This window comes from Musca autumnalis, unplaced genomic scaffold (genome assembly GCF_047663935.1).
Source record: "Musca autumnalis isolate F117 unplaced genomic scaffold, ASM4766393v1 scaffold_5, whole genome shotgun sequence".
Classification (NCBI taxonomy): domain Eukaryota; kingdom Metazoa; phylum Arthropoda; class Insecta; order Diptera; family Muscidae; genus Musca; species Musca autumnalis.
In genome coordinates this window covers 166,126,405-166,147,690 of record NW_027412088.1, presented here as the reverse complement: position 1 = coordinate 166,147,690, position 21,286 = coordinate 166,126,405, and the positions used below count along the sequence as shown (strand labels likewise).

At 32.1% G+C, this 21,286-nt stretch overlaps 1 protein-coding gene across 1 annotated transcript; it reads left to right on the top strand.

Annotated features, from left to right (window-relative positions):
• The first annotated feature begins 3,212 nt into the window (after positions 1-3,212).
• LOC141404598 (general odorant-binding protein 56d-like) lies at positions 3,213-4,038 on the top strand. The gene is made up of 2 exons (XM_073988059.1): positions 3,213-3,372; positions 3,631-4,038. The coding sequence occupies exons 1-2, from the start codon at positions 3,313-3,315 to the stop codon at positions 3,979-3,981; spliced, it is 411 nt and encodes a 136-aa protein (XP_073844160.1). The 5' UTR covers positions 3,213-3,312; the 3' UTR covers positions 3,982-4,038.
• The last annotated feature ends 17,248 nt before the right edge of the window (positions 4,039-21,286 follow it).

Genomic DNA, 21,286 nt, shown 5'->3' with positions numbered 1-21,286 from the left:
AACCCCGAAAAGTGGCAAAACTGGAAGCAATTTTTAAGAGAGTGAGAGTGGAGAGAGAGCTAAAATGGCTTTCTCTTCTACCACAGGCTACCAGCAAAATTTCTTCAGGTAAAAATGGCAGAACTGATTTTTCGACTTTTGTTTGACGATTATTTCACAATGAAAAAGAAAATGGACGAAAAACAGAAGATAAAGTCGAACGCTGACAAAACTAAATTAAAAACTGTGAAATAAAAGACGAAAATTGATTTTTTATGTTTCTTTTTGACATTGCTGCCAGATCAACCATTTTTCCGTTCCTTTACTTTTCTGATAGAAATGTTCATGAGAGAGCAATTTTGAGCAATTTTGACACTTTTCTCTTTTACCACCCTTACCATTAAAAAAGTAAAGGAACAAAGCTATTATTTTTAAAGTAAGTCAGCTTAGGCCCGTTATTACATCCTTCCTGTAGTTAAATATTGGCCGGTATCGGTCATATAACCCATTTTTTATTCTTACATGTTTGCTTTAAGAATAAGTGTCAGATAAATTAAAAGGAACTTTGTGTTCCTTTTAAAATTTAAACTGCCCCCGAGAGTATGCTGCACCAAAAGCAAGAAAAAATTGTCAACAAATTCAAATCAACCAATCAGATTTGAGAAGACTTGAGGTATACAGATTTTTTTGCTTGATATTGCCATATTTTTGCAAAATATAACATTTAGTTTAAATGGAAGATGTAATAACAAATCCCTTGTAATGCGAACTGTATTCCTTACTTTTCTTAAAGTAAGGTATAACAAAAATGGACTTTAAAGACAAGATGTAAGAACGGGCCTTAATCTCATATTTGTTGTTTTCATATTCAATTCTGAAATTCTTTAAAATAAAGTGTTTTAGGAGGGATCCCATAATGTCGACCATTAAAATTAATTTACGTGGAAGCTGTGTTGGCATTTATGAAGAAAAATGGGTAAAAATGGGTTGAAGTCAACAATTTTTTTTTTATATTCCCTTCCAATTTCTGGGTTAACCTTACATTATATAGACCTATGTCCAAAGAAAGACTCAAAGAATACTCCATGAGCAACATAATACTATTGTATGATTTTTCGATACATCCACTGCATACACCTAAAACTGATGCTGAGGTTTTGAAGCCGGAATTTCGGGATTTTTTGATTTTTTTAATAATCCGGAAGCACAACAAGATACTATTCGAAACTTATAATAGGATTATAAAACTCGTGATTTTACGTCGTTTAATGTATATCTCATGAGTGTGCTCCATACAACATCCTAGTACTCGTAACTGTAGTCTAAAACCAAAATTTGATGCATGAATTTTTTTTAAAAAAACTATTTCTTGCGTGTAAAATTTACAAGTGTCATTCAATTTCCTTTGAAACCCGCGTGGATTTAGTTTTGTTTTGCGCAACGGATCTAATGAGCTCTTCCATCCACTAAAACGGTGGATTAAAATCTTGAAAATAGGAAAATCTGCAAGAATATATTTTGACAAATCCGCGTGCTAAGCCGCGATTTTGATGGGTGCTACTGAAATCCGATGCGCATCAAAATCGTATTCACATTGCGCGACTTTTACCCACTTTAAGAATTTTTGCATTGGTGATGCAACCAACTGACGGCAAACTTTGGCCGCTGAGTGAAATATCGAAATATGCATAAATATTGAAATAGACTGATTCGCTTTATTCAAAATCGGATGCGCATCAACTGATATTAACCCTTATAAGTTATCACAGTAAGCATTTAAGCTTTCGTGATGGCAAACTATATTTCTTGAAAAAATTTAGCGGAATACATTAATTATTGCATGGGATTTTAGCGAAATAGTTGGAGAACTTCCAAATATTATATTCTAATTTTTCTAATCGAGCCAAAAAATATATATTTGAAATAATATTTAAACAATAACTTTTTCTCATTAGTTGTTGCTACAATATGCAATTTATATACCCTATATCTATAAATTTGGTTTCATAATAGATATGGAACATTTTTAAATATTTTTTCTTTAAATGAGAATAAAAACCGCTATAACTTTGCGCGCATCGGTCAATTTTGTGAACGCGAACTAATTTGAAACAAAATTTTTTTTCTTGACCTCTATACCAAAAATCGTAGATGTTCTCCCAAAACTTTTTTTAAATTTTGTCAATTGGATTTGCAAAAGAAATTTGGTTTTTACCATATACCCTCTTCGTTAGCATAAATTCTGAGGGTATAAAAACAAACTTAATATACCCTCCATGCTATGGTGGAGTGTATAAAAATACGTCCTAAAGGTGAGAACACAGTCAGCTCTTAGCTTAATTTTCCTGCTTAGCTTATTTTTTCACTAGGACGCTTATTTCTTGGTATCACACATCGAAGCGTAAAATTCATGGGCGCTATAAACATAATTATTTCAATATGTCAAAAAAATTCAATTTTTTAATATGAATTATTTGTAAATAATTAGTACCGATCATAAAAATTACAGCCAAATTCTATTTTTCAAATTGAACACGTGTTTATATCAAATTGAATGTCGAAACGAAATGTCAAAAATGAAGCCAGGCGAAGAATTCAAAAGTTCAACAATTTTCAACTTTGTGGCCTGAAGCCTCGCTTCGTTGTGGCCTTTCCTATTGAAAACAGTACAATTTCACTTTTGCGCTTTGAAGCGAGGCCGAAAAAATAAGCAACAAAAATACGTTGTGTTTTCACCTTAACTGCATGCACAGCTTCATAACTGTAGATTTATATGACTAATTAAGTATTCTAAGGGTTTAAAATAATTACTAGTAACAAATATAATAAAAAATCTTACTACAATCTCCAGTTCATTGAGGCGATTACAATTCTGTCAAAACTCAACTTGTTTGGACCTACGTTATTTCTACGAAACCTTTAATCTAAATAGTCTATTATTAATTGTGCTATATTTTAATTAAGCAACAGTCAAATATTAAATTCTATAACAGTTTTGTAGTTGTTGGCAAAACCAGTCATAAAACAACCTAAGGTATAGCACAGTAGCTGCAAAACAATTAAATTTATAATACCCACGCTTCTCTCTGCATAATGCCGAGGAGACTAATCAATGACTAATCTCTCGACCATGGGTATCGTAAAAATGCATGATATTTCAGTTAACAAAATATTTAAATGTTTTCTTTTAGAATACGCTATATGCAGCGCTGCAATGCAAAAAGCAAATTAATATAAATAGTCAAAGCAAAACGAAACTTCCTAATCAGTATCATATTGGCGTTTAAAACAACTACTTAAGTTTAAAATATTCTACAAAAAAAATATCTAGCCATGAAATTTGCCATTGTTTTAGTTGTTGCCTTTATTTGCGCCGTTGTCAATGGACAGACGGTAAATATAAATGGAAAGTTCTAGGACAGAAAAGCCATCCCACAGTCGATACGTCTGAAGAGCTGCTCAACTACAGCGAAACCAGGTCACATAATTTGGTGACTGTGTGGGTTCGAGTCCTTGGCTTTTCTTTTTTACTTGCAAACAAATTTCGATCATCAAGCTTAACTCTCAACGAGAAAATTAAAAAAAAAATGGAAATCAATCGCTTAAGAAAATAAAAAAATTATAAATAGTTTTTATTTTTTTTATTTTTAGCCCCTTAACTTAACAGAACAACAAAAACTTCGTGCCCTACAATACAGTGCTGAATGTCTGGAAAAGGAGAAAAGTACCACTGATGCTGCTAAAGCCTTGATTAAAGGCCAATTTGATGGTTTGGATAAAAATGCCAAATGTTTTGGTAATTGTTTCTTAGAAAAGGCTGGATTTTTGATCGATGGAGTGGTACAACCTGCTGTACTATCGGAAAAGTTGGGACCCAATGTTGGCCAAGACAGACTTAATGCCATTATGTCCAAATGCAATAGTCTTAAGGGTAGTGACAACTGTGAAACTGCTTTTGTTTTATATCAGTGTTATTATAAGGAACATGCTTCATTTTTTTAAGTGAAGATTACGATTAAAACCAAGGTATTAATAATAAAAACAAAAAATGTTTTAATACATTGGTTTTTCATTTTTCTCAAAACATTTTTTGAAAAAGTTTTATAAAATGTTTGTAAGACTTTTTTTTCAAATTTATTGTGTGAGTTAGTTGGAAAAAAATTAGGAAAAATAGGTCGGAGTCATTCATCTATGTTAGTTAAATTTCACGCAAAAACGCATATTTATTATTGAAATCACTTCCTGAACACATGCTAACATCTTGCGGAAGATATGAAAGACGTTCGAATAAATTTTGGGTAATTTTCAATTGTTTTCTTTTCATTTGTATACATTTACCAAGATTTATTTTAACGGCTGCGATGTAGCATTGTCTACAGTTTAGGGTGCAAAAAACGCTATAACGCTTACAATTTGCACATAAACTTCTTATGCGCATCCGAATTCATTCATAATCTACCATGAAACAACTTATTTCCTATTTCAATAAAATCCATCAAGAACCGTGGATGTACATTCACAATAAATTTTTGAGATAAATCGGATTCCGCTAAACTTTTGAAACCTTTGTTTCGGCAAAAATGCGAGTGATGTGTCGATTTCTTAACTGAAAGGAAACGATCCACAGAAAACTCGAATAAATCCGCTACATTTTGAAAATCATTAGAACCGTAAAAAAAAAACTAAAATAGCGCGGGGTCTCTGCACAACCGAGATGATATTGTTAATACTGTACCCAAAAATAGCTTTTTTATCGCACTAAATGTTGGCCTTTGGCAGTGGATGTCAACCTAGGTCCAAATTTTGATATAGCTCCCGACTTTCGGTACTTTGAGGATTTTAGCTACCTTTTTGACGGAAGTTCCTGCAATTTGTCGTTTAAGGCTCCCAGTGGTCACAAAACTACTCCACAAAAATTTGTCAACATAGTTCCATTTTCGGGACGTACATGAGGAATGTACCATGTACCGGTACCTACCAATTTTTTGTATTTTGAGGGTTTTAATTACATTTTTCACCGAACTACCTGTAATTTAACATTTGAGATTTCCAAAGATCACAAAACATGTCCATTAAAAATTTTCAACATAGGTCCATTTTCGGTACAGTCCCCATGTACCGGTACCACCCGATTTTCTATATTTTGATGGTTTTAGCTACATTTACCGAATTACCTGTAATTTAACATTTGAGGTTCAACAAAAATGTTCAACAAAGGTCATTGTTCCGATATGGTCCCCATATAGTGGTTTCTTCCGATTTTCGGTATTTTGAGGGTTTTAGCAGTACGTGTAACACTGTGCGACAACAAAAATGACAAGGAAAACTGAGTAGATTATGAAGGTAAAGCTACAAATATATGAGGCACGTGTATCGGCATTTTTAAAGTTTACATCGGAAAGTAACCAAAGTAGGCGGGGCAAGTTCCGCCCATTTCTAGTTGTTTCGAAATATTCGAGTTGAGATATCTTGGAATCCTTGAATTTTAGGTATATAGTGTCTTTGGTACAGGGGAGAATGCAGGGAATATTTTTTAAGAATTGTAACCTTCATGCGGTTCACCAAAGGGGCGTTTTTAGTCCTTTTTCGAAAATCTTTCAAAAACTCCTTTAAAATGTGATCATATCAAATCCAAATATTTTACAAAAGTTTTCGTCATAAATTTTCGCTATAGGTCTCAGAATACCAAATCTGTAAATCTTATAAATTCGCCAGGAATCTCTAAAAATGAAAAACACGTTTTAAGGTTAAAGTCGAACTTCATCTGAGTTTAATCAAAATTGTCTCTCAAAGCATATTTCATTATGGAACGCCAAAGAAATGAAATGTCTATTTACATTACATATCATGAAAATATCAGTATCAATTTTGCTAAAAAAAAAACATGAAAATATTTCCCAATTTGATGAATTTTTTTCGTCTTTTTTCGAGTTGATACATGCAACTAATACAAAACTTGGTTCTAGGTGTAAAGTGTCAAAAGAAGAAAAATTGTACACAAAATTTCAACCCTATCCCTAGAAATTGACATAAATAGCTGTATCATGGATTACCATAACAAATTCAGTTAGGATATAGCCATTTATGTCAATTTCTAGGGTTAATTCCCTTAATGTCACCAAAACAGGAGTTACTGCCATCATTGTATTATTTTTGACCGCAACAAATCGTGCATGTGAGAGCCCTTATGACACCTATATTTTCACTGGACCATAGCCGTAAAACTCTCACGTATTTTCACACACAATATAAGCAACCGATGGTTTATCCTAATTACGTAATTTAAGTTAAAAGTACTAAAAATGCGCAATTTTACGAAGTCCGATCTGGGTTTTCTATATTTTTCAAATATATATTCATCAAAAATATTTCAAAGGCTGTATAAATGGAGCGCACAACATCTTCTGTATGAATTTATAACGAAAAACCACCAATAAGATATTTATAGTGTCAAATCACAACGACAATCTGGATACAAATTGTAAAATATGGCCTAAACCCTAGCAATAATTGAGATAGAGCGCCCAAGGGTCTTTTTTCCATAGGCAGGTCAAGTTCGAAGATGGGCTATATCGGTCCACTTTTTGGTATAGCCCCCATATAACGGTACCTCCGGATTTGAGTTATTTTGACGTTCTTCCCCACATTTGCAGACCGAATTAGCTATAATTTGGCACTTAGGGTTTCTAGTGATCAACAAACTTATATCCCAAAGGATATGGGCATAGGTCCATGTTTTGGTATAGTCCCCATATAACGGTACCTCCCGATTTTCGGTATTTTGAGAATTGTAGCCCCAATTTTTTACCGAACTATCTGCAATTTGACATTTGAGGTTCTCAGTGGTCATGAAATATTACCACCAAGCATAGTCAACATAGGACCATGTTTTGGTATAGCCCCCATACAACGGTACCTACCGATTTTCGGTATTTTGAGAATTTTAGCCACAATTTGTAACCGAACTATCTGCAATTTGACATTTGAGGTTCTCAGTGGTCATGAAATATCTCCACCAAACATCGTCAACATAGGTCCATGTTTTGGTATAGCCCCCATATAACGGTACCTCCCGATTTTCGGTATTTTGAGCATTTTAGTTAAAATTTTTAACCGAACTATCTGCAATTTGACATTTGAGGTTCTCAGTGGTCATGAAACATCTCCACCAAACATCGTCAACATAGGTCCATGTTTTGGCATGGCCCCCATATAACGGTACCTCCCAATTTTCGGTATTTTGAGAATTTTAGCTACAGTTTTAACCGAAATAGCTGTAATTTGACATTTGAAGTTCTCAGTGGTCATAAAAGATCTCCAACGAAACATCGTCAACATAGGTCCATGTTTTGGTATAGCCCCCATATAACGGTATCTCCCGATTTTCAGTATTTTGAGAATTTTAGCTGCAATTTTTAACCGAACTAGCTGTAATGATCGGTATTTTGAGAATTTTAGCTACAATTTTGTCTATTCAAAAATAATCGTCAATATAGGTCCATGTTTTGGTATATCCCCCCATATAACTGTACCTCCCGATTTTCGGGAATTTTCAGTGTTCACGAAATTTCTTCACTAAAATTCGTCAACATGGGTCCATTGTTTTGATAAAACTACCCTCAATTTGACTATTGAACTTCCCTGCAGCTATAAAACTTTTCCGCCAAAAAATTGAAAGATCGGTTGACTCTTTGATATAGCCCCGTAGGTGGTACCTTTCACCTAGCTGAACACATTTTTTTAGATTAGATTAGATAACACTGTGCAACAAAATGGTGGTGAAAGTCTGGGGCACGGAAAATTCCTCTTGGGGAAGAAAGGCCTTGGTGAGTATATTATGAACCCCGAAGGACAGATCCGCCGTGAGTCGACCCTGTGGGCCATCAGGAATTAGCGTTATATCTTTGTTCACTGTTGCTTAAGTGCTCTACAAAAACAACAAACAAAGATATAATGCTAATTCATGATGGCTTACAGGGTCTCTTGCAAAAACTTCATCACGCCATAACGCGGAAGTTCGACTCACGGCACATCTGTCCTTCGGGGTTTTTAATATACACCAAGGGCTTTCATCTCCAAAAGGAATTATCTCTGCCCCAACATTTGTGTTCACAGTGTAATTTAAGCAATAGTGGGAGGCAGTAGAAGTCTATCCATTGCCGAAAAGTTGTTCCACCTAAAATTGTAAAAGGACCCTAATTTTTCCCATTTTAATTAAGATTATTTTATGGTGGAGGGTATAAAAAGTTCGGCCAGGCCGAACTTAACGACTTTTTACTTGTTCATTTTTAGAGATTCCTTGCGATTAGATAAGATATACAGATTTGGTGTATTCTGAGACCTATAGAGAAATTTTATGACGAACAATACTTAGATTTGATATGATCACATTTTAAAAGAGTTTTTAAAAAATGTTCTTAAAAACCAAAAAGACACCTTTGACGAACCGCATGAGGGCTAAATTTTTAAACTCAAATATTCCCCATATCCTCCTCTTTAAAGTTTCCAAAGATACTATATACCTAAAGTACAAGGATTCCAAAATATTTTAACTCGAATATTTCGTAAAAAACTAGAAATGGGCGGAACTTGCACCGCCTACTGTGGTTACATTCCGATGTAAACTTTAAAATCGGTATAGCCCCCATATAAAAGTACCTCCCTAATTTCATATTTTGAAAATTAGCCACATTTTTTTTACCGAAATTGCTGAAATTTGGAATTTAGTCTTCTTCATAAACGAAGGGAAATTGTTCCGTTTTACTTTAATACAACTCGTGGTGGAGGGTATAACAAGTCCGGCCCGGCTGAACTTAACCCCGTTCTTACTTGTTTCTTGATATGCTGGAATCAAATAAAGCCATTGGATCCCCAGTCAGGCCTGTACGGCGGATGACCCATTAATTCCACGTTTTGTCCGGTCAAACAGGCACTGGTTTGAATCGATGTGTGAGAGCTCGCATTATCATGATGCAGAATGATTCGTCTTCTTTTGTTAATTTTTCGAATTTCTCAGGAGACTACAGGAAAACATATTATGGTGTACCACTCCGAATTAACCGTCCTACGTTTCTGAAGCCGTATAATCGCCAAAGGGTCAGTTTTGCCGAAGAACAAAGTAGTAAGAGTACAAAGATGCCGTTTCGAAATAACAAATCAGAGGATTAACCATAACGGATGTATAGAATTTAATCGTATTCCAAACGAGATAAAGTATCTGCCCAGAATATCATCCTTTAAACGAAAGTTTAAATCACTTTTATTAAGTGATATAGGAGTGCTCTGATGTAATTAATTTAATATTCTTGTAAACTAAAGTACGTCGTTTTGAAATATATCATACATATATTTTTAGTAATTTGTCCCAACAAAGCCTTTAAGGCGCTGCACAGTGCGAAATATGGGAAATTTAGTGGAACATAACTCAAAAATTAAAGTACATAAAACTAATGACATTCTTGTTGAATTCTATTGCTAAGTACCCCATTACTAAAGCCTCATATTCAGTTTTGCGATTTACCCCGCGAAATATCTAGAAATGTACTTAAAAGTTGAATTTTTGTTTTACAATATTTATTTTCTTAAAAAATTGCCTCTAGCTTTGCTTAAGTAATATAGTGATACAAACAAATTGTACATTAGTTGACTATAGTTTTTGTTGCTGTTATAATTCTCGACAATTTTTTGATTATTTGGCGTTTATAGATTTGTAATATCTTATTTAGTTTGGTTGCTCTTCGTTCCCCAAAAATGTGCTTTTTTAAAAGTCTACTAAATTATTTTTTTATAAGTTTTGGAGGTTTTTTTAATGTATTGTATTGAATTGCAGAATAAATCACACATTTTCTGAGATTTAGGATATTCTTCTATAGACAAACCAAAAATTAGCTGCAGGTTCGCGCAGGTTTGCGAGATATGCGAGTTTTTCAGAAAGTCATTGGAATATTCATATATCTATATGTTTGAAAATTTGGTTTCGTTTATCCATTTTTGCGAAATTCATTCACATTTTATAGAAAAAATTGTCAAATTTGAGCAGTTTTCTCAGGACATCGTTAAGTACCTAAAACAAAGCATAGTTGCACCAGATGTTTTTAGGTGATATACTCATTTCCAGAACCGTGTAATAAGAGAAACTTATCCTCAGTCGAAACGTTCAATTTGTATAATTTATGTTATATCAATGACACTAAACTAAAAATAAAAAAATCTCAAAAAAATTGTTTTTTCATATACTAACGTATGTGGATGCTTGGGAGAAGCGGCCAAAGCAAGGATCTATTCTCTGAATTGTTTTTTAGAATATTTTCTATTCAATGAAGACAAATTTTAAATTAACCCAAACTCGGTTAGCAAAAATTATCTAACACCATTTAAATATCCCAAATGGGGTGTCCCCTCATATATTGGGGCTATAACAAAACGAGAAAATACGTTGCTAATATTTCGCAAAACGTTTTTCTACCTACGGAGAACATAAAATACCAAAATGCAAACAAATAGATTGGTAAATGTGCTTGGAATCTTTAAAATATGTTATATTGGTCGGTACCGCTCAATGGGGGCTATACCTATACGCGAACACATATTGACAATATTTTGTACGTATTTCTCCATCCACTGAAACCCCAATATACCAATTTGCAGCAAAATCGGTTGAAAAATTAACCTAATACGTAAAAACGATCGCCACCGATACGTGGGGGCTATAGGAAACTGCGGTCTATGTTGTCCATATTTATCCACATACGACCCACAATTATAAGAAACATTATTGGAAAATTTTAGTAAGCTACGTCCTTTACATTAAAAGTTATGAGTAAAGTTCCACTAAAGTGCCCATATTTCGCACTGTGCGCTGGGACAACATAACTTTGTAATTTTGTAAAAATGAAAAAAAAAAATTAATAAAAAACCAGTAAGGAAAGGATCAATGTCGGGCAGGGCCGACTATATGATACCCTACACCACTGTGAATATGTAAAATATAAATCGGAGCTATATCCACATTTTAACCGATTTCGATATAATTTGGCACATTTATTTCCAGACCGAACTCAGTCACACATTCCAAAAATCATTGAAATCGGACTTATATAGCGTGTTTGGTGCAGCAAATAAGTGAAATCGAGCGAAAATATATATGGGAGCTATATCCAAATCTGAACCGATTTCGATATAATTTGGCATACTTATTTCGAGATTGAATTTAGTCACACATCCCAAATTTCACCAAAATCGGACGTATATAGCGTGTTTGGAACAGAAAATACGTGAAATCGGGCGAAAATGTATATGGGAGCTATATCCAAATCTGAACCGATTTCGATTTAATTTGGCACACTTATTTGTAGACCGAATTCAGCCACACATTCAAAATTTCATTAAAATTGGACGTATATAGCGTGTTTGGTGCAGCAAATACGTGAAATCGGGCGAAAATGTATATGGGAGCTATATCCAAATCTGAACCGATTTCGATTTAATTTGGCACACTTATTTGTAGACCGAATTCAGCCACACATTCAAAATTTCATTAAAATTGGACGTATATAGCGTGTTTGGTGCAGCAAATACGCGAAAATATATATGGGAGCTATATCCAAATCTGAACCGATTTTCACCAAAAGCAATAGCGTTCTTCCTATGGCTAAATGGCTAAAATTTTAGTCCCCAATTTTCAGCTGAATCGGACAAAAATGCGACCTGTACGTTGCGAACAAAAATACATGGACAGACGGACGGACATGCATAAATCGACTCAGAAAGTGATTATATGTATATCCCCAAAAGGAACTATGGGTCTATTTCGTTTCCTTTTGTATGTTACATACAAATGCACAAAGACAAAGACCAAAGACCACAGTGTGGTGTAGGGCATAAAAATCTGGCGACCATTTGCTTCGAAGTGCTTCTTACATGAACAACTTTCGTTGGAATTGCCTCGCTTTCGAAGACCTAAACGGTCGATTCATGTTTTGTTTCGGACTCTTAAGCATGCATCTAAGATTTATCGTCTGTGACGATCTTATAAATCGTTTTTTACTCGCAATTTCTTTACACCAATATCTCTTTTTAGCGATTGTCAAATTTTGCTGGACCTAACGAGAAAAATCCATTTTTTCGGCCAGGTGTTCATGCAATATCAAATGTTAGCTATTGAAAGAATTCCCAAGGATGCCTCTATCTCACGGTATATAAGATGGCGATCTTGCATTATCCGTTCACGCACGGCTTAATTTTTTTCTGGCACAACGCCGATTTCAGGCGACCCTCACGACCATGGTTTTTTTTGATAGTGTCGGCTACGATTGAATTCAACATACAAAAATTTAATTTGATCAATGCAGTCTAGCCGCTATTATCCACGTCGAAATTTGTGAAAAATGATCGGACGAAAATCTTCACAAGTTAATTTTCATAGTTTTTGCAAAGTGATTTTTTCAAGTCACTGTAAACAACACAACACATGGTCGAATGACAAACTGCCCTGAGTACGTATAGGCTAAAAACAGTCAAACTGTCCAAAAAAATCAAGTGGCGCCTGGCAACACGAGGTTTTGCCTAGGCAAGATAGTTTTCGTGTAGCCCCCGTATTTTTTAAATTCAGCATTTCCCAAGGATGCCTCTATCTCACGGTATATAAGATTGCGATCTTGCATTATCCGTTCGCGCAAGTAATGATAGTATTATCATTACGAATATAATAATTATATTTATTCATTTTATAATTTAATTTAATAATCTGTTTATTTTCTTAAAAAGTTAAATAGCTAAATATCATTCCTTCTTCCCTTTATTTCCATTAGTGCAATTATAAACAGATATAACACACATTTTATTATAAATGATTAATTTATAGATTTGTTCTCTTCATAATTATAATATCAATACTTTGTATAATTCTACTTATCAACATATTTGAATTTACAGTTATTCATAATTTTCATTTCCTGTAAAACATATTTTTTATATTTTGTCACTTTTCAATTTCCTTTCAAATAAATAAGTTGTAATTTCAATTTGAATTTTGAAAATATTGAATTTAAATAAAATATTTAAAAACGATTAACAAAGGAATTAATTATTGGATTTAACCATCAAAAACATTACTGGCGCAGTCGATATAGGATCCTTTATTTCAAGAAGCTGAAGCTTTCAAGATAAAAGGAAAGAATCTGCAATTCAAAAAGCTTAAGCTTTAGAGGATAAAGAACAAATAAGTCAATTTTTTAATTTCAAATTTTGGAGGGAAAACGAATTTATTTATAAACGAATCAATAAATTTCAAATTTTGAAGAGAACGCAAATTCATATAGCAAAACGTTAATCAATTTTTGGAGGGAAAGAAATACAAACATATTGCAAAAAACAAATCTATCAATTTTAATTTTTTGAAAAAGGGAAGTATAAAAAATGGAATCTTCAAATAATCAAAATAATAATAACATTCGACTATCCCTAGTTCTTTCAATAAATGATGTCCTTAAGGATGCACAACGTATTAAAGAATTTAGAAGCGATAACAGTTATGCACTCACATCTTTTATAAGAGAAGTGGATACCGTACTTTCATTGGTTGAAACCAATACTGATGCAAGAAGCTATATTTTCAATAGAATTATTTTGAATAAAATTCAAGGAGAGGCTCTCCATGTACTGAGATCTTTGGGGCCTAATCCAAATTGGACAGAAACGAAGAATATATTAATTGCAAATTTCGGAGTAAAGGAATCATACCATCAACTTTTTCAAGAGGCATTTGGAGCAAAAAATAATGGTATAGTTAGCTATTATAATCATTTGTTAAATATTCTTTGCAAGTTAAACGAAAAATATGAATATGATTTAGAGAAGCCTATAGAGTTTAGTCCTAAAAATTCAGAGAAAATAATTTTAAGAACTTTTGTTAATAATATAGATGTAAATTTGGCTTCAGTTGTTATAAACAGAAACGTATCGAAATTAAGAGATGCGTACAACTTGCTTGAACAACAAGGGCTAATTAGAAATAGTGAACAATTGATCAGTAATAATACAAACCAAACACAACATAGAGGAAACATACTCCGAAACTACAGCAATAGTCAGAGCTTCAATAGCAATGAAAGAACTTTAAGATCAGATTATAACAACCGAAACCAAACTAGAGCAACAAATACTCTACACTTACAGAACAGGAATAATCCAAATAACATTAATCGTAATCCATATTTCATCAAACAAAATTGTAACTATCAAACTAACCTCCAACATTTTCCAAGTAATTATAATAACGATAATAGTTGCCTAACAAATAATTTCAACAATAAACAAAATTCTGAATTTGGTAATAGTGGTTGTTTTGGACAGCCAATGCAGAGTGAGATGAAGATCGAGCACCTTGATTCTGTGATTCAGTGTCCAGAAGAAGGGGGAGATCATATTAATTTTTCATTTAACTGCCTCAAACGGCCACTTCCAATAATAAATCTTACAATAGGAAAAAATAGAATCAAAGCATTAATTGATACCGGCTCCACGACATCTTTGTTGAGCGAAAGTAAATTGTTAGAATATGAAAGAAAACTTTTGAAAGAGAAAATATGTTTTTCATCACTGAACAGTAAAACTGATGTATTATATGAAATAATAACAGATTTACCCTTAGCCTTAGAAAATATTTTAGACTCTTTCAGTGATTTAATATACACTGAAGGGCAAATATTAGGAAACACAGATGTTGTACAACATGAAATAAAAACAATAAATGACAAACCTATATATACTAAAATGTATCGTTACCCACATATATATGAGCAGGAAATTTATAATCAAATAGAGGATATGTTGAAACTGGGAATAATTGTTGAAAGCAATTCTCCATATAATAGCCCTTTGTGGATAGTGCCAAAGAAAGTAGATTTTTCCGGAGAAAAGAAGTTTCGTTTGGTTATAGATTATCGCAAATTAAATGAAATTACGGTAGATGATAAATTCCCAATACCAAATATAGAAAATATTTTAGATAAATTGGGCAGAGCTCAATATTTTTCTACCATTGATTTGGCAAAGGGATTCCATCAAATATTAGTTAAGCCAGAAGATAGGTGTAAAACTGCCTTTTCTACACCTAATGGACATTATAAGTTTATAAGAATGCCGTTTGGTCTAAAAAATGCACCTGCAACTTTCCAACGTTTAACTAATAATGTTCTTCGAGAATTCATAAATAAGATATGTGTTGTATATTTAGACGATATTCTCGTATTCTCTACTAGCTTCCAGGAACATATAACAAACATAAATTTAATATTTAAAAAGCTAAGAGAAGCGAATCTGAAGATTCAAATAAATAAATGTACATTTTTCGCTAAGGAGACATTGTATTTAGGACATCTATTAACAACGAATGGAGTAAAACCAAATCCATCAAAAATTGAAAGTATTTTAAAACTTCAACTTCCTCAAAATGTTAAAGGAATAAAGTCTTTCCTAAGTATGGCTGGCTATTACAGGAAATTTATTAAAGATTTTTCCAATGTAGCTTTTCCTATGATTAGATATCTTAGAAAAGGAGTAAAACTTAATATAAACGATCCCAACTACATCAATGCATTTGAAAAATTAAAAAATATTCTAACTCAAGCACCGGTGCTTAAGTACCCGGACTTTGAGAAGCCTTTTCAATTGTCTACTGATGCTAGTAATACCGCGATTGGTGCTGTATTACAACAAAATGGACACCCAATCTGCTATGCCAGTAGAACATTAAATCAGCACGAATTAAATTATTCAGCTACTGAAAAAGAACTTCTGGCGATCGTTTGGGCTACGAAATATTTTCGTCCTTATCTTTATGGTGTAAAATTCGAAGTCCTTTCAGATCACCAGCCCTTAAGATGGCTCTTTGTTAAAGCACAAAGTAGGGATTTAAATCCACGACTTTTCAGATGGATGTTGAAACTTAGCGAGTTCAATATAAATGTTAATTATATAAGAGGCAAGGATAATAATGTAGCGGATTTCCTTAGCAGAATTAATAGCGATACTGGAGAGATAAATCATCTTGATGATGAAATCAGCTCGTTGTACAACAATAATGATTCTGATTTGGAGACAGTACATTCACAACAAGAAGGCGATCCAGATTATATCGGACTATTAGATACGGCCGTTAACCGTTTTAAAACCCAAATAATATTAACAGATAACAAACCAAACAATGCTGAAACTAAACATGGTAATAAACGTATTTATATATCTTCTATTGACCTACAGAACAATCTTGAAACAATATTAAATGACAATATAAATAAAGGGAAAGTTGGGATATTTACCGAATTAGATGATCATAAATATAATATACTACAGAAGAAATTAAAGGAAATTTTTGAAGGTAATAATTCTGTTAAATTTGTTAGATGTGCCTATTTTTTGAAGGATTTGAACTCTGAGGATGAAACATATCAGCAAATCCACCACTATCACAAATATGAAACAGGACATACTGGAATTACTGAAAATTATGAGGGCCTTAAGAGAAAGATATATTACCCTAATTTGAAAATACTTATACAAAAATATATAAACAACTGTGATATCTGCAATCAATCAAAGTTTGATCGAAAGCCTATTAAAGACAAATTCAAATTCACAGAAACCCCCACAGATACAGGTCAAATAATACATATGGACATTTATACAAATTCAAAGTCTAACTTTTTAACATTCATAGATAGATTTTCCAAATTTGCAACTGCTTATTACTTAGAAGATAGAACAAATCAAACTATAATAGAAAAAATAAGACTGTATAAATCGCAAAAAGGAAGCATTAAAAAATTTATAACTGATAATGAGTTCAAAAGTATAAACATTAAAGAATTCTTGAAAGATGAAGGCATAGAATTACATTTAGTTAAACCCAATACACATACAGGAAATGCCGACATAGAAAGATTGCATAATACTCTTTCCGAAAAAATTAGGGTTTTATATATAGAAGAAAAATCTTTAAGCATCAAAGATAAAATGAGTAAAGCAATCGAATATTATAATAATAGCTTTCACTCTGTTACTAAAGAAAAGCCTTTTGTAATTGAATTTGGTCAGTGCAACAAAGAAGATATAAATAACAAAATTCTGAAATATAAGAAAAATAACGTTGAGAAGAAAAATTTAAATAGAGAATTTTATAGTGAAGAAAGAGAAATGGGATATATAAAAAATTATAAATCTCTGCGACATAAAGAAGAACCTAAATTCAGATTCAGTGATTTAAACAATGTTCACAATAATAATATAAAACGTGAAGCCAAATATAAAGGATTAGTAAAAACATCTCAATATGTCTAATATAATTTATATAATTTATGAATATAATTTATGATAAATAATCCCAATATATATGTATGTAATAGTATTTATTTTGAAATGTTCGTAATACAAGTAGCTTTATTAATCCAGTCACATATTTTAAATCTCTATTTTGAATTGTACTCCAAAAAATACAAAATTATATTATTGTTTAATGGGGGAGAAGTAATGATAGTATTATCATTACGAATATAATAATTATATTTATTCATTTTATAATTTAATTTAATAATCTGTTTATTTTCTTAAAAAGTTAAATAGCTAAATATCATTCCTTCTTCCCTTTATTTCCATTAGTGCAATTATAAACAGATATAACACACATTTTATTATAAATGATTAATTTATAGATTTGTTCTCTTCATAATTATAATATCAATACTTTGTATAATTCTACTTATCAACATATTTGAATTTACAGTTATTCATAATTTTCATTTCCTGTAAAACATATTTTTTATATTTTGTCACTTTTCAATTTCCTTTCAAATAAATAAGTTGTAATTTCAATTTGAATTTTGAAAATATTGAATTTAAATAAAATATTTAAAAACGATTAACAAACGAATTAATTATTGGATTTAACCATCAAAAACATTACTCGCACGGCTTAATTTTTTTGTGGCACAACGCCGATTTCAGGCGACCCTCACGACCATGGTTTTTTTTGATAGTGTCGGCTACGATTGAATTCAACATACAAAAATTTAATTTGATCAATGCAGTCTTGCCGCTATTATCCACGTCGAAATTTGTGAAAAATGATCGGACGAAAATCTTCACAAGTTAATTTTCATAGTTTTTGCAAAGTGATTTTTTCAAGTCACTGTAAACAACACAACACATGGTCGGATGACAAACTGCCCTGAGTACGTATAGGCTAAAAACAGTCAAACTGTCCAAAAAAATCAAGTGGCGCCTGGCAACACGAGGTTTTGCCTAGGCAAGATAGTTTTCGTGTAGCCCCCGTATTTTTTAAATTCAGCATTTAGCTCGCAAATATCAATGCAGGATCATCACGTGATTGCATTAGCAACGTTTTTACTAAAATTTATTTCTAACTTCATTGATATTAAAGTAAATTATATTACCAATTTTAATTTTTAATTGTCCATTTTATTGCCTGCATCGTATAAAATAAAAAATTAAAAAATCACTTGAAGCTGATAGTTAATTGTTCAGTTTTTTAGGACAGCTAAACAGTTATTATCATACAAATATCACGTAAATCTTTCATCAATTAAATTCAGTAATGTTTTGTGATACCGGAAACTATGTACAAACCACCAGTTGTTAATACTATAAATGATGTTTTGTTGAAAAAATGCAATTCATTTGTTGCTTTTATGTTCAGAAGCAATTAAAAACTTATTTACAAATTGCCAACTGAAATTATATGAATAGTTATAATTATTATTCAAAGGTATGAATTTGTATTATGTATGTATATCCGTGCATGAATTTCACACTTTATTTACAGAAAATAAAAAAAGAAGATTTTAGCCAAACAGTGGAAAATTTTCAGTTTTAATTACAATAAAATATTAATATTAACACTCACATAATATAAATTTTTATAGATTTGTATACCCTCCATCTATACATATAAAATAGAAAAATGTTTGTACGTTTGTTTGTTTGCCTTAAAGACTCAAAAACCGCATAAACGATCTTCCTGAAGATTTCAGGGTATATTGCAACATCGCCTGAAAGTAAAATAGACTATATGAATTTTTGAAATTCCGCGTTGATCTGGAGATATAGCATCCGGATCGGAGTTACCCCAAAAATATGTAGATTTAGTATGCAAATATCTAATGAACGTTTACATATATGGTCCCCAAATTTGGAATATATGTGATGAAATTTGGCTTAGAAATATATGTGCCAAATTATATCGAAATTAATTCAGATATATATATAGCTCCCATATATATTTTCGGCCGATTTCATGTAATTTATGCACCAAACACGGTATATATGTCCGATTTCAATGAAATTTGGAATGTGTGATGGAATTTGGTATAGAAATAGATGTGCCGAATTATATTGAAATCGGTTCAGGTTATAGCTCCCACATATATTTTCGGCCGACTTTACGTATTTGATGCACAAAACACGCTATATATGACCGATTTCTATGAAATTTGGAATGTGTCACTGAATTCGGTCAAGGAATAAATGTGTCAAATTATATCGAGATCGGTTTAGATTTGAATATAGCTCCCATATATATTTTCTCCCGATTTTATGTATTTGCTCTACAAAACACGCTATATGTATATGTGCGATTTCGATGAAATTTGGAATGTGTGACGGAAATTGGTCCAGAAATAAGTGTGCTATATTATTTTGGAATCGGTTCAGATTTCGGTATAGCTGCCAATATATATTTTACATATTCACAGTGGTGTAGGGTATCATATAGTCGGCCCCGGCCGACTTTAATCTTTTCCTTACTTGTGTTAATATGATATATCTTGAAAGTACTGAGCCGATTCTCCTACAAATTTCAGAGAATGTACCTGTATAATCTATGTTTTTATTGCTCATTTAAACTAATTCACATAAATTATCAAACAAAATTAAGTGGATTTGATTTTTTTCAATTCTTTGTAATGTAAACAATTTTGGTACGTAAAAAAGTCAAATTGCAGAACCCAAGAAAGGATTAATACAGCTTATCTTATTATACGAATTAGGAAAAGCAAAATTTCAATTTTTTAACCTAATAGTTGCTTTCCTGCATGTAATAAAAGCATTGTTTTAATTACAACATAAATTCGGTTATTGGCTTAAGTTTTAATGTAAATTGTATGGGTTTTTAATCGATCATTTATTTCAATTGTGATTTTTCAGTTAAAATTGTATTTGTTCAACAAACAAAAAACAAATCGTTAAATGCATTTATATCTCTAATTTTTAGCCATTAGTATCTTCAAAAACAATTTAATTTTATGGGAAAATAAATACATTAAATTTTCGTGAATGTGAAATAGATTTTAAAACACAAAAAAAAGAAAACAAATTCATTGGAATTGACTTACAATTTCGGGGACATTCTCGGAGGTGCGGAAATGTTCATGTTAGGGTGGTTTTGAGTTCATGTGTGAAATTTTATTGAATGCAATACTATGATCCAGAAACAAGGGTCATAAATCAGACAGCTTAATTCCCTCAGTCTATGACAGAACAAAAAAACCGATTGCAGAAGTGGTGGGCCTAAAGTTCCCATAAACAGATCCCCTACTTTAAAAAGAAAGATCAATGTCGTTGCTTAAAAAAATGTTTTTGGAAATTCCATTGTAAATTTTTAGGCGTTTGGCTATTACTTAGATGGCCCTAAATAAACCAAGTCTACCACCAAAATAAAAATAAATGCAAGAATACCTCTCGGTTTTGGAACATTTGGCGTTGTTTCTATAAGTGTACTTTTAATGATATATCTCTTTTAGTTTCGGAGATATCACGACTTTTTTATAGGTGTACTTTCGGAGATAGCAAGACTTTTCTATAAGTGTACTTTTAAAGCTCTATCTCTTCTAGTTTCGGAGATATCACGACTGTCTATATAAGTGCACTTTTAATGCTCTATCTCTTCTAGTTTCGGAGATATCACGACTTTTTTTGTAGATATACTTTTATATATATTTATATATTTTCTACTTTCGGAGATATCAAGACTTTTCTATAAGTGTACTTTTAAAGCTCTATCTCTTCTAGTTTCGGAGATATCACGACTGTCTATATAAGTGCACTTTTAATGCTCTATCTCTTCTAGTTTCGGAGATATCACGACTTTTTTTGTAGATATACTTTTAATGCTCTATCTCTTCTAGTTTCGGAGATAACACGACTTGTCTATATTTGTATTCTTAATGCTTTATCTCTCCTAGTTTCGGAGATATCACGACTTTTTTATAATTGTACTTTTAATGCTCTATCTCTT